At 43.3% G+C, this 12,948-nt stretch overlaps 1 protein-coding gene across 1 annotated transcript in view; it reads left to right on the forward strand.

Moving 5' to 3' along the window:
* Positions 1-4,854: 4,854 nt before the first annotated feature.
* The window catches only part of Psmd1 (proteasome 26S subunit, non-ATPase 1), a 92,578-nt gene continuing 84,484 nt past the window's right edge, over positions 4,855-12,948 (forward strand). The window contains exons 1-4 of the mRNA XM_026396236.2: positions 4,855-5,195; positions 9,751-9,794; positions 10,767-10,840; positions 11,002-11,171. Of these exons, the coding sequence (XP_026252021.2) occupies positions 5,180-5,195; positions 9,751-9,794; positions 10,767-10,840; positions 11,002-11,171 (304 nt within the window). The 5' untranslated portion in view covers positions 4,855-5,179. The remainder of the gene's footprint in view (positions 5,196-9,750; positions 9,795-10,766; positions 10,841-11,001; positions 11,172-12,948) is intronic.

The raw sequence follows: 12,948 nt of genomic DNA on the forward strand, positions 1-12,948 counted from the left end.
ACAGGAGTGGTAGGTAAGGAGAACAGTGTGGGGTAATCTGGTCCCTAGTGGGGCTGAACCCAAGGTACGATATGGGATTATGACTTTGGTAAGGGTAAGAACCTTGTCTGGGCTTCCTTCCCCAGCTCCCCAACCCAGCTGTGTCTCCTGCCTCATACACAGACGTAGGACTTCTAGTGCCTTGACGGATGGAACTCAGACTCTCAGGAAGGAGCTGGGTTCTGAGTCTTACATGGGGCTTGTGCACCTGCTCTCCAGAGCACAGTCCTTGTGACCAAACCCTCATTTTGAATACAGGTTGCAGAAACTGGCTGTTTTGTAGCCCTGAATTTTTTCCTTTCCAGACTGGTTCATGAGAATTTCTCAGAGCCAGATATTCCTTGATCATTACCCTAATCCTAGGCTAACCTGGCCCTGAAGGCCTGCCGTCCTAGTGTGCTCCCTGGCTCCTGGCTCCCAAACTGGCTGTCAGGATAGTCACTTACAGTCTCTTGTGCTTGGAAGAGAATAGGTCTTCCCTTCAGCCTCTGCACGTGATCTGGCCTCGTCCAACACCAGCTGTTCCAGAGATCAGGCAAGACCATGGAACAGGCCAAGGGCCAGGCCTCAATGGGGGGCCAGAGGAGTGGGGCTGAGAAAAAGCTCAGGCAAGACTCATATGTAGTTGTCCATTTTCTAATAGCCACATTCAAAAAAAGGAAAAGAAACTAGTAAGAATCATTTAACGTATATTTTGTTTTACTCAAAATATTACTTCAACTGTAAACTATTAATGAGGCATTTCGCATTTTTTGCATGCTGTCTTTGAATCTTGTGAGAATTTGACATGTAGAGCCCAATTCAGATATTAAATTTTCATCAGCTGTACTTGATCAGTATTTAGATCTCACTAAATATGCAGTCATAAATACATTCACATCCTCAAATTGTTCCAGATATACTTAAAAGTTTTTCAGTAACTCAATTGAATATCTGGTCAATTTCCATTAATTAAAATATCATTTAAAATTAAATTTAGAATTCAGTTCCTCCATTGCACTAGCATATTTTAAGCGTTCACCAGCACCTGTGGCTTGTGAGATAAGTCCTGGAGAACACTGGCCAACAGAAAACGCTAGAAACCTAAATTGGGGCCACTGCCCCCACCCCCGCTCCCTACTTGCCCCGAGTTTGCTGGCCACCCCAGACCCTGGCAAGGTCACCAGTTGCTTCCAGCAGTCGGCTTGTGCAGGCAGTCTTCCAGGTGCCTGAGAGGGGAGTCAAGACAACCTAGCTCCTTGGTGGGTTCACAGATGCGTTTCTGCCTCGGTCTCTTTAGCCAGAAGGGTTTCCGCCCTGAGGGCATTTCCCCTGCCCAAGCCCTCACACGTGGGGACCCATGTCACCGGCTGCTTTTCACTAAATGCCTTTACTCTGAAAATACGAGGTAGGCGTTTTGCACGTGAGACAGCCCCAGCCTCGAGGCCGAGTCGCCTTGAGATCTGTGAGAGCTCGCGGGTGGCTCGGTCCGGGCCGTCAGGCAGGTGGGTCCTCCGGCCTTAGGGGAGAGGCTTGAGTGCCCAGGGCTCGTCCACAGTGTCAGAGGGGCCCAACAGGGACAGGATTCGGGACGCCGGGGCTGCCACGCCCGCCAGTGCCACCCCGACCATCACTGCAGCTCTACGGGGACTGAGTGACCCTCTAAGCCCAGGGCAGTTGCATGCGTGCAGGCCTTCTGGGAGCACTGTGACCATTGGTGGGCGCTGCAGGGACAGGCTCGGGCCCTCTCCTTCTTCCTGCCTTCTTCCAGACCAGGCCCCCAGCCCAGCTCATACATACCTGGGTGAGGCCACAGATGACCTCGATTAGGCCTTGTTTTTGTGACTCTTCTGAATTTGAAGAGAGTTAGTGTTCATGAGCAGAACGCACTCTGGCGGGAATTCTTTCTGTAAAGCCCAGTGCAGTGGCACACACCTGTAATCCCAACTACTCCGGAGGCTGAGGCAGGAGGATCCCAAGTTCAAGGTCAGCCTGGGCAATTTAGGGAATCCTGTCTCAAAATAAAAAAATAAAAAGGGATGGGGATGAAGTTCAGTGGTAGAGTTCCCCTTGGGTTCAAAGCCCAGTACCAGGGGTGCAGGTGGGATGAGAAAATTTTGTATGTGATTTCACTATGTCCCCCCAAAAGATACGTAGATCTCATTTGAGAGTGTTGGGGAGGACAGGGGTTTTACAGCCATAGGTCTGAGTCCAAGCCTTGTGCCAATAACTAACCATCATTCATTCAACAAACATTTACTGAGCACCTTCTATGTGCCTGACACTCTGCTAGCTACTATAGGAGATAGTGATTAATAAGACATGGCCTTGCCCTTGAGTTGGGAAGGGGGCAAGATGTGATTACAGTTGTGTGAAGTAAAGTCTCTAAGGGAGCATGTGGAGGGGTAGGTCAAGTTAGGCTTCCTAGAGGAGGTACTGCTTGACTGGGCCTCAAAACTAGTGGCATTCGGGCTGGAGATGTGGCTCAGCGGTAGCGCGCTCGTCTGGCATGCGTGCGGCCCGGGTTCGATCCTCAGCACCACATACCAACAAAGATGTTGTGTCCGCCGAGAACTAAAAAATAAATATTAAAAATTCTCTCTCTCTCTCTCTCTCTCTCTCTCTCTCTCTCCTGTCTCACTCTCTCTTTAAAAAAAAAAAAAAAAAAAAAAAAAAACTAGTGGCATTCATCAGCCTATAAGGGAGAGGGCCTTGAAGTCAGAGGGAAAAACAGGTACCAGGATCCAAGATAAGGTATATAACTATATGGCTATTCTGGGAACTTTAGGGGCTCCAGATGGCTACAGTGGGGCCAGAGAGGACAAAGGGGACCTTAAAGATGGTGGAAGTCCTGGGGGTGAGAGTAGTCTTACTTGGTTTTGACTGGCTGTGAAGAATGAACTGGAAACAAGATAGTAATTAGGAAGTCAAATTTCTTGGAGGTTGTTGCAACCAGAAAAGAAGAGGGGGAGACAATTGTTGGGTAATTGAGTGAGGATGGGAAATGGCTGGTGCCAGAGATATTAAGGGGACAAAATATGGTGCTGAATGGCTGAGATGGAAGAGTCAAGGGCACTCCCAGATTTCTGCTTCAGAGGCTTGTTGGGTACAGAGCAGGCTGAACTGTGTTGTCTGCAGGGCAGGCTGAACAGATGTTGGCTGCAAGATAGCCTACGCACTCAAACCCCCCTCTATCTGGTCCTTTATCACCTGTTTGCCTCAAGTCTGAACATTCAACCCCGCTCAAGGCTGAACACTTAACCCCCCCCCCACCCCCCGGGCCAACAAGGCAGCTTGCAGACCCAGAGGCCCCTTTAGATTTGGGCTATAAAAACTCCCTCCTGCCAGGCCCCCCTCTCTCTTGCTCTCTTTGTCTTTCTTGCGTGCGCTCTCTCTCTCTCTTGCTCTTGCTCTCTCCCTCTTCATCTCTCCTCTTTTCTCTCTCTCTCTCTCTCTCTCTCTCTCTCTCTCTCTCTTTCCTTCTTTCTTTTCTCTTTGTTGCACTGCTGCAGTAAAGATCTTTTGGTTGCTCCGAGTGTTGTGGTCACTTTCCTTTAAAGGCTGATGAATGCCCTTTACTCACACAGATCAAGGCAGGAGACACACATGTAGGGAAAGAGTGCATGCAGCTTTGAGGGTGCTGGGTTTCAGGAGTCTGTAAATTTACCAAGCAGAGATATCTAGTAAGTCTGTGTGTCTGGTGCTCAGGAGAGAGAGCACGGCTGTAGGAGTGTATTTTAGGACCTCCACCTTGACCAAAGCAATGGAAGGCATTGCGTTCTAAGCAAGAATGGGGAACAAACAGAAGACTGTGGCCAGAAACATAGAAGAGAAGCATAAGAAAAGGGTCCAAGATGGGGACTGAGGGTTTTAAGGAACAGAAGGAATTAGAGCTAGTTGTGAAAAAGATTACTCTGCCTAAAGAATGCAGAATGGAGTGGAGAAAAAGAAACCTCAGGCCTGAAGAGAGAGTAGAATCTCAAAGGGCGAGAAGCCTGGTGTTCTTAGCCATCTACTCGTTGCCCGTGCATTTTCATGTGAGACTCAGGTTAGGTGGTGGCCATGACAGCACAACATCCACACTGGAGCTACACGATGCTCTTCCCATACAGAACCTTTTTTCCTCGAGGAGCAGATACTTCAAATTGGCCACCTCTCTGTTGGCCAATCGCTCCCTGCCCCCCCACACCCACACCCATACACACACTTGGTGCTGAGGATAGAATCCAGGGCCTCGAGCATGTTCGGTGCTCTGCCACTGAGATACATCCCCAGTCGGTAGACTTCTGATTCTTTTTTTTTTTTTTTTTTAAGAGAGAGAGAATTTTTAATATTTATTATTTTTTAGTTTTCGACGGACACAACATCTTTGTTTGTATGTGATGCTGAGGATCCAACCGGGCCGCACGCATGCCAGGCGAGCGTGCTACCTACCGCTTGAGCCACATCCCCAGCCCGACTTCTGATTCTTGAAATATGAAAATCTATGGTATTAACTATTCTGAAAGTAAACACAAATCTTAGTTATTCAAAGGATAATAGAACAATTACTTGTGGATTCATTATGGTAATACAGCACTTCTCTGAGAATTTCTTTCTTAGACAGACTTTGCTTTATTAAAAACAAAAACAACAAAACAAAAAAACCCCTCAAAACTCAGTCTCCGCTTGGTGGGGACTGCTGCAATGAGACCTCCTAGACTGCAGGTAGCGCTGCACGCAAGCGCACGCCTTCCCTAGCATCCTTTCTCTCGGCAATGGCGGGTGTCGGTGGGGTCCTATCTTTGCAGGGGTGGCCATTCTTAAGCCTGATGGTAGACGCATACCAATGTCCTCAACGCGCGGGAGTTCTGACCTCCAGGAGAGTTAGCAAAAACAGTGACACTTTCTTTTGTACTCTTTAGTGCAGGACGGAGGGCGGCAGCGGGCCGGAAAACACAGACCGGAAGAAAATTCGCGCAGATGGGAGGCGGGGCGGTGGGCAGCTCCGAGGTGGACAGGGTCCTAGGCAAGAAGCGAGCCGGCGGCCTGAGCAGGCGAGTGACTGAGCAGCTCACCCAGGGAGGCAAGAGGCGCGGCGGAGCGAGCGGGCCCTGAGTTGACAGATACACTGAGCTGCAGGGTCGGCGAGCAAACGGAAGGGCGAGTGAGGGACGCAACCATGATCACCTCAGCCGGTGAGTGCGGTCTGGAGCTCACACGCAAAGGGAGGAGCCGCTGCCGTCGCGCCGGCTTTTAGCTGAGTCAGGGCGGGTGACGGGGCACCTCCCGGCGGAGCGCCAGCCTGCGCGGCCCCTCGATGGCCTCGCTGCCCAAGACGCTCCTCCAGTCGAGGGCTGGGAGTCTCGTCCCGCCGCTGCGGGCCCTTTGGGCTGGGAGGAATGGAACCTGGTGGAACGCCTCTGCATCCCTCCCAGCCACACCCCCCGCCGGGACCGAGGGGCTTCCTGGTCGGTCCCGATCCCCAGTTTCCCTGCTGTCTTCCCGGTTCTGGCCGTTGGACCCCGGTCTTTCTCTGTGGGTGGCTGGGACCGGATGGGACCTCTGTGCGGACCTACAGTAACTGCTGTCTGAGTGCTTTGGGACCCGCCGAGACACGACCTCCGTAGAGTAAAATCCGAAATGAAGTTCGAGGTGGGTCATTTCTGGGTCCACTCCAGGGGTGTTTGATTCAGCACCGAGTCAGCTTTATACTGAGAATCAGCTGACCTTTTGAGCCTAGGTGTTCAGAAAGTACTATACATTCAAGAAAGAGCTCGGGAGTCTGGAGGAAGGTCCCCACATTTAAACTTTTATAAGTAAATCCATGTAGTGGCATTTGAAATGGGATAAGCTGTAGAGATCAAGTTTAAGTGGAGATTTGTAGGCTCCCCACTACAGACTGATTTGCATATAGCTAGCTGTCCACGGCACTCGACCCCCCCCACCTTCTCGCTTACATACCCTTTCTTTTTTTTTTTTTTTCTCTGTACCTGTTTCACACACATTTTGTTGTAAACAAACTGGTGGGCAGAAAGACAGTATTCCATAGAGTAGGGAACTCCAAACCACGTTTAACGAAGGTTAGTTAAGAAAATTGGAGATGCTGGGAGACATAGTAGTATTTTCTAACACTTGAAGAGCTGTCACCTGTACCTGTAATTAGACTTTTGTCCCCAAGGGATCCAAATGATTGGGAGATGAAGTGTAGTTCATATGAAGAAGAGCTTTTCCAGTTACCATGCTCTGAAGACAAACACGAAATTTCTTGCCACTTGTAAATGTAGCCCTTGTTCTAGTTCAGATCCTTCCATTTTCACTGTCTCTTTTAACTTGGCCCATCTCTTGCCTGCTGCTATTAAAGCCTTAAAACTTTGTGTTTTCATCAGTACCCATTTTAAGTCCATTCTTCTTTGTTATCAGTTTTTTTAAAACTTTAATTACATAATATATCTTTGCTTGAAATTAATCAATTTCCATTGTTTTTAAAATAAAATTCAGTTGCTCAACCAAATACACAAGTTGTCGCTGACTTCATCTTGTAATACTTTCTTACTCATTATTCACTAGTCACATTGGCTTTCTTTCTGTTCAGTTTCTCCTACCTGTGGATGCTTACACATTCTATTTCCTTTCTAGACTTCTCTTTTCAAGGTTTCTCTCAGCTTCTCAATCTTTAGTGTTAACTCAAATGCTTATCTTAACTTGCCACTCTAATAAAATTCATTTACTCTCTCCTCCCTAGCTGCCACCTTTCTCCATCCCAATTCAGTAATTACCTTGTTTGTTTACCTTTCCTCATTAGTGTCTTTCCCTGATACAGTTTTGGGTAGGAAATTTGTCTTCACATTTCTTTGAACACTGCTAAGCTTATGGCAGAAGTTCAGAAGTATGTCTTGAATGAAGAGATTAATCAATCAAATAATTAAATAGGTCCCTAGAGTTTTTAAAGTTGAGGCTGAAAAGAACACTTGGCAGGAATATAATGGAATTCAGACCTCCTTGTGGTGGGCAGAACTAATGATTTTTGAGATGAAATTCTGTGATGATAATTTAGTATATATTTGTTACTGTCGTTTCTTAAATTTTTTGGATTACTTGTCACTTTCTGCTTCAGATCTTTTGTAACTTTGTTTTAGGTCTGTTAAAGCTTGTTGCTTTAGGATCTGTCCCAGGTGCGAAACAAGCCAGTGTCATGGTTCTGGTGTGTCAGTTTATTCATTCATTTACTCATTAGACATTTACTAGTCACTAAAAACAGTAGTGAATAAGAAGTCAGCGTGTACTGCTAATTTTTTTCAAGAGTTTTCATATAACAAGGAATGGGGGAGATAGAGCTATTTATTTACTAGAAGGAGATGTGAAATTAAGTGGGTTGGATTTAATATAGTATAGACATATAGGGGGAAATAATGCTGGAAATCTTTAAAATGATAGTCTTCTACCCTTCTTTTCCCTTCCCATCTCCAGACAGCCACTTTCAGCTATTATGCTGTGTCTTCTGGAACATACCCCCATATGAGAAATAATATCCACATATTACTATAAATTAATTAAACATTTTAGACATAATCTGCTGAGTTTGTATTATTGCATAACAGTTTTTGCCATCTTCAAGCCTTTTCTTTTTCTTTTTTTTTTTTTTTTAGAGAGAGAATTTTAATATTTATTTTTTAGTTTTTCGGTGGACACAACATCTTTGTTTGTATGTGGTGCTGAGGATTGAACCCCGGGCCGCACGCATGCCAGGCGAGCACGCTACTGCTTGAGCCACATCCCCAGCCCCATCTTCAAGCCTTTTCCATTCCCATTCCCATCCAAAGGGAAATTCTTTTTCTCTAAGTTAGGAGCTATTAGTGTGTGGAGTATAGAATATTTGATTTAGTTCTATTAAATGCCCAGAGGCTGATTTTCCAAGCCAGAGCAATCATGTAGCAAATTAGTTACCAGTGAAATGAAAAAGAGAGTATAAAAATGTATCTCTGTTTAAAAAAACTTTTCATATACAACCTTGATTGATGGTAGCTAATTAATGGCATTTTTAGCATTACCTGTTGTGATTTGTTCTATACCCTACCTACAATCCGGGTTCTAGGGATCAATCTCAGGGCTTCACAAATGCTAGACAAGCTCTCTACCACCAAGCTGTGTCCCCAGCTCTGTTATATATTTTTTATTTTGAGACAAGTTCTTACCAGTTGCCTAGGCTATCCTGGAATTTGTGATCCTTCTGTCCCAGTCTCCCAAGTATCTGGGATTACAGGTGTGTGCTACTGTGCCTGGCCTGTTTTACATTTAGAGCATTCTAGTCTATTCCACATCACTAGATTGTCTTCCCTCTACCCCCACCTAATTGTATTTTTAATTTTCTCCATGCTGTCCATTCAGTCTGGTTTGGATATATCAACACCTAGAATACCAAGTTCTTTTTGCTTTTAAGCTTTTGGAATAGTAGTAGGCTCTAGTTTTGCTTGTTAAATTGTGTATCTTTTCCTTTATGGTTCCCTAAAGACTGGGCCAGCTAAAAGGCAAACCTATACTTACCGTTTAGAAATGGCTACATCTCCTAACTAAAATTGTCTTGATTCTTTTTAATCAAATCACAGTTTGAACTCGGTGTTCCAGAATGATTTTAAGATCTACAAGAAAAAATATTTGAGAGGGTTTGGTTTCCTCTGTGGTATAAGGACAAAATCTTCCATATCTTTTTTTTTTTCAATAATTTCTTTGACATGACTATATTTCAAAATCTGTTCTTTTGGAGAGGACAGTTACTCCTTTTGCTCTCCTATGTTAGTGCTAGTACCTTGAGGCTAAGATAAGGCATGTGGGGGAACACTTGGGTAATGGGATCAGAATGAGTAAGATGGTTCATTATTTAGTGAAATCATGGTTACATGTGATAGGAAGGAGATGCCTTCTTAATATAGGCACCTTGAAAAATCATCGAAATATATTATTCTTTTGAGTTGATGATCAAATGTGCCCTTTTTTTCCTAAATAATTTTTTAACTGTTGGTTTATTTTGTCTAAATAATTTATTCTGAATTTTATGGGGAAGGTTTCTCATTTTGGTCAGTAAATTGGGTCAGTGATTCTCAAACTGTAGTGAACACAATAATGACAGGGAAGCCTTTCACTGGACCCAAACCCAAACAAAAGATTCAGAAGGTCTGAGGCAGAACAAGGAATTTGCATTTCTACCAAATTCTTAGGTAAGGCTAATACTGCTGGGCCAGGGACCATATTTTGAAAACCATCAAATGGCAAATGATGTGATATATATGGTGTCATGAAAGTTTGATAACATAGTTATTCCTCAGCTTCAAACTATAAACCATACAGTTTTTTGTTTCATTTTTGGTACTGGGGATTGAATCCAAAGGTGCTTAATCACATTCCTAGCCCCCTTTTTTTAAATTTATGTTTTAATTTTTTTTGTGTGTTGCTGGAGATTAAATCCAGGGCCTTGTGCATACAAGGCATGCACTCTACCAACTGAGCTATATCCCCAGCTTATTTTTTATTTTTGAGACTGACTTTGAACTCAAGATCCTCCTGCCTCAGTCTCCTGAGTTGCTGGGATTACAGGGGTATACCACTGCACCTGACTCAACCCTAGTGAAATCACCTCTCAAAAAATGCTTACATTTTCTGTAATATCAGTGACAGAAATGCTTTTTTTTTGACAAAGCATTAATTTTTATCTGAGTGAGCATGTTTCATAATCATAATATTCCTTTTGCCTTATAGCTGGAATAATTTCTCTTCTGGATGAAGAAGAACCACAGCTGAAGGTATGAATTGAATTCTGTGAAGCTTTTTAAATTTTGTAGTGTCTGCATATCTCCTATTATTTGAAAGAGCCATCCTACACAACCTGTAGCAGTCATTGAAATCTAGCTACAGAAGATAGTATCTTGGCAGTAGCAATTGGTTTTCCTTGAGTTTAACAAAATTAAAGCAAATCTTAAATAACATTTGAGTAACCCTGCAGTTTCTTTTTTGGGGGGTGGGTGGGTACCAGGGGCACTTGACCACTGAGCCACATCCCTAGCCCTATTTTGTATTTTACTTAGAGACAGGGTCTCACTGAGTTGCTTAGCACCTTGCTTTTGCTGAGGCTGGCTTTGAACTCGCAATCCTCCTGCCTCAGCCTCCCAAGCCACTGGGATTACAGGTATGCACCACCAAGCCTGGCTGCCCTGCAGTTTCTTTTTCTTTCTTTCTTTTTCTTTAATATTTATTTTTTATTTGTATACAATACATTTGTTTTTTAAATTTATTTTTACGTGGTACTGAGGATCGAACCCAGGACCTCGCACATGCTAGGTGGAGTGCTCTACCGCTGAGCCACAACCCCAACCCTTGCAGTTTCTAACAAGTCAGTCTTGTGTGACATGGAATGACATAATTAGTCTGATGTTTTAGGATTGAAACAGAAAGGAAATGTGTAAACTCAAGAAAACTTATTAGTAAATTTCTGTCTTTGAGAGATTAAGAGTTTTAGTTAGGCTGGGGTTGTAGCTCAGTGGTGAGAGTGCTCCCCTCGCACGAGTGAAGCACTAGGTTCGATCCTCAGCACCACATACCAATGAAATAAAGGCATTATGTTCATCAACAACTAAAATATATTTAAAAAAAGAGAGAGAGAGTTTTAGTGACTTATTGCAGATTCGCCATTGGTTTGTTTTTGGGAGGGGAGACTTTTAAAGGAAACAAAATGGTAAGTGTATTTTAAAATGGAATTTTGGTTTTATCTTTCACAGGAATTTGCACTACACAAGTTGAATGCAGTTGTCAATGACTTCTGGGCAGAAATTTCTGAGTCTGTAGACAAAATGTAAGAAATTGCTCTATTTAATTTGAATAAGGTATTTGAATAATTGTGGATGTGTCTTGTGGCTTATTAATTTATTTAGAAATTTATGATTAAATTGTGGCTTGACTATTTAGATTTGGGATTTTTAAGAAACAGGGTCTATCCTTTCTAATTTCTTTCAGAGAAGTTTTGTATGAAGATGAAGGTTTCCGGAGTCGACAGTTTGCAGCCTTAGTGGCATCTAAAGTATTTTATCACCTGGGGGCTTTTGAGGAGTCTCTGAATTATGCTCTTGGAGCAGGTGACCTCTTCAATGTCAACGATAACTCTGAATATGTGGAGACTATTATAGGTAATTATTTTATATCTGGTAAGGCTTTATCTTGTTGGCTTCCTTCTTTTTTTTCCAGAATAGTTTTCGGCGGACACAACATCTTTGTTTGTATGTGGTGCTGAGGATCGAACCTGGGCCGCACACGTGCCAGGCAAGCACGCTACCACTTGAGCCACATCTCCAGCCCCGCTCAGTTTTATTTTAACTATAAATTAATAATCTTTCTATGATAATTTTATGCAGATTGAGTTTTTAGATCTACCTCCTACTGAGCCTGATTATCTCATCAGTTATGGTTATCTCTAGTCCAGTGAGCCTACAGTTTGGTGAGATGATAACTCAGGTTATTATGAGTAACAGATTGATGCAAATTTATGTAGTTGTTTCTAAGAAGACATTATTGAATATTTGTATTGTGGTAGGCCTGATACTAGTCACTCTACATATCATGATTGATTCCACTTTTGCCCTGTTGTACAAATGAAAAAAAAAACTTGGATTCTGATATGTAAAGACCCACGGCTATTAAATAGAAAGGTCAGAAGTGAAAACCTGGGTTTACTCAGTCCAAAATCCATAGTTTTTACTATGGATTGTTTTCTCATTTGCTCCTTTTTTCCTTCCTTCTGTGATACTACCCAGGGAGCACTTTGCCACTAAGCTATATCCTTAGAACTTTTTATTAATTATTTTGAGACAGGGTCTCACTAATTTGCCCAGGCTAGCCTTGAATTTGTGAACCCTCCTGTCTCAATCTCCTTAGTCACTGGGATTATAGGGGTGTGCCACTATGCCCAGTTTGTTTATTTTTAAAATGAAGGGGTGGTTAGCTTTCTGAACTATAACAAATATATGAGACTATCAATTTGTAGAGAAGAAAGGTAACTAGTTTGGGAAGTTTCATTCCATGATCAATTGGCTCTGTTATTTTTGTGTCTGTGATAAGGCAATAAATCATGGCAGGGACTTGTGGAAGAGCAGAACCACCTATCTCAGGACAGGGATTTAAGAGAGGAAAAGGAAGGGACCAGGGCCCCACTATTCCCTTCAAGGACAGGCTCCCAATCACCTGTAAGCATTCCACCATGCCCCACCTCTAATAGGTTCCTCCATCTCCCAGTAGCACCACATCAGGAACAAGCCTTTAACACATGGGCCTTTGGGAAACATTTCCAGTGCCAGAAACTCATAGGCAAGGTTTTGGATTCTCTCTTGTGTTTCAACCAGAATTATAAGTTCAAATAACTATGTAAGGTTCAAAGGTTTTATAGCTTTAAAAAATACTTGAATATTTGAGAAACGTCTATCTTGTAGTTGAAAAAAGGGGCTGCATGCCCTGTAGATGGGATCATAGTTTCAAAGAGCTCAAGATCATGTTCCCTTTCAGGAATGTACAGTGCAGGTATTTTTCATTGCTCATTAAAGAGGAAATCTGGATTATTTACATAGGCCCTTAGGGGGAAAAATTCATATTCTGCACAGCAGGGTTGAAAGAGGTACCCTCAGATGTCCCTGAAGTTCTAACTAGTTCTCTTCTGTTTTATGAGCCAGAGATCTCCCTGACCTTGAACTGGTTATCCTCCTGTTTCAGCCTCCCATAGTTGAGATCACAGGTGTGCACTACTGGGGACAGCTTCTAGCTGGGTTCTTTGTTACTTTTTTTTTTAACTCTTTGAATCCTGTAGGAAGAACCGATGGTTTTAAAGGATAGACAACATGTTTTTGAAAGTAGAGCACTTTCTTCACATTGTTAGAAATGTGATTAAATATACCTATTTATCTTTTCTATTATTGG

Source organism: Urocitellus parryii, chromosome 1, assembly GCF_045843805.1.
Source record: "Urocitellus parryii isolate mUroPar1 chromosome 1, mUroPar1.hap1, whole genome shotgun sequence".
Taxonomy (NCBI): domain Eukaryota; kingdom Metazoa; phylum Chordata; class Mammalia; order Rodentia; family Sciuridae; genus Urocitellus; species Urocitellus parryii.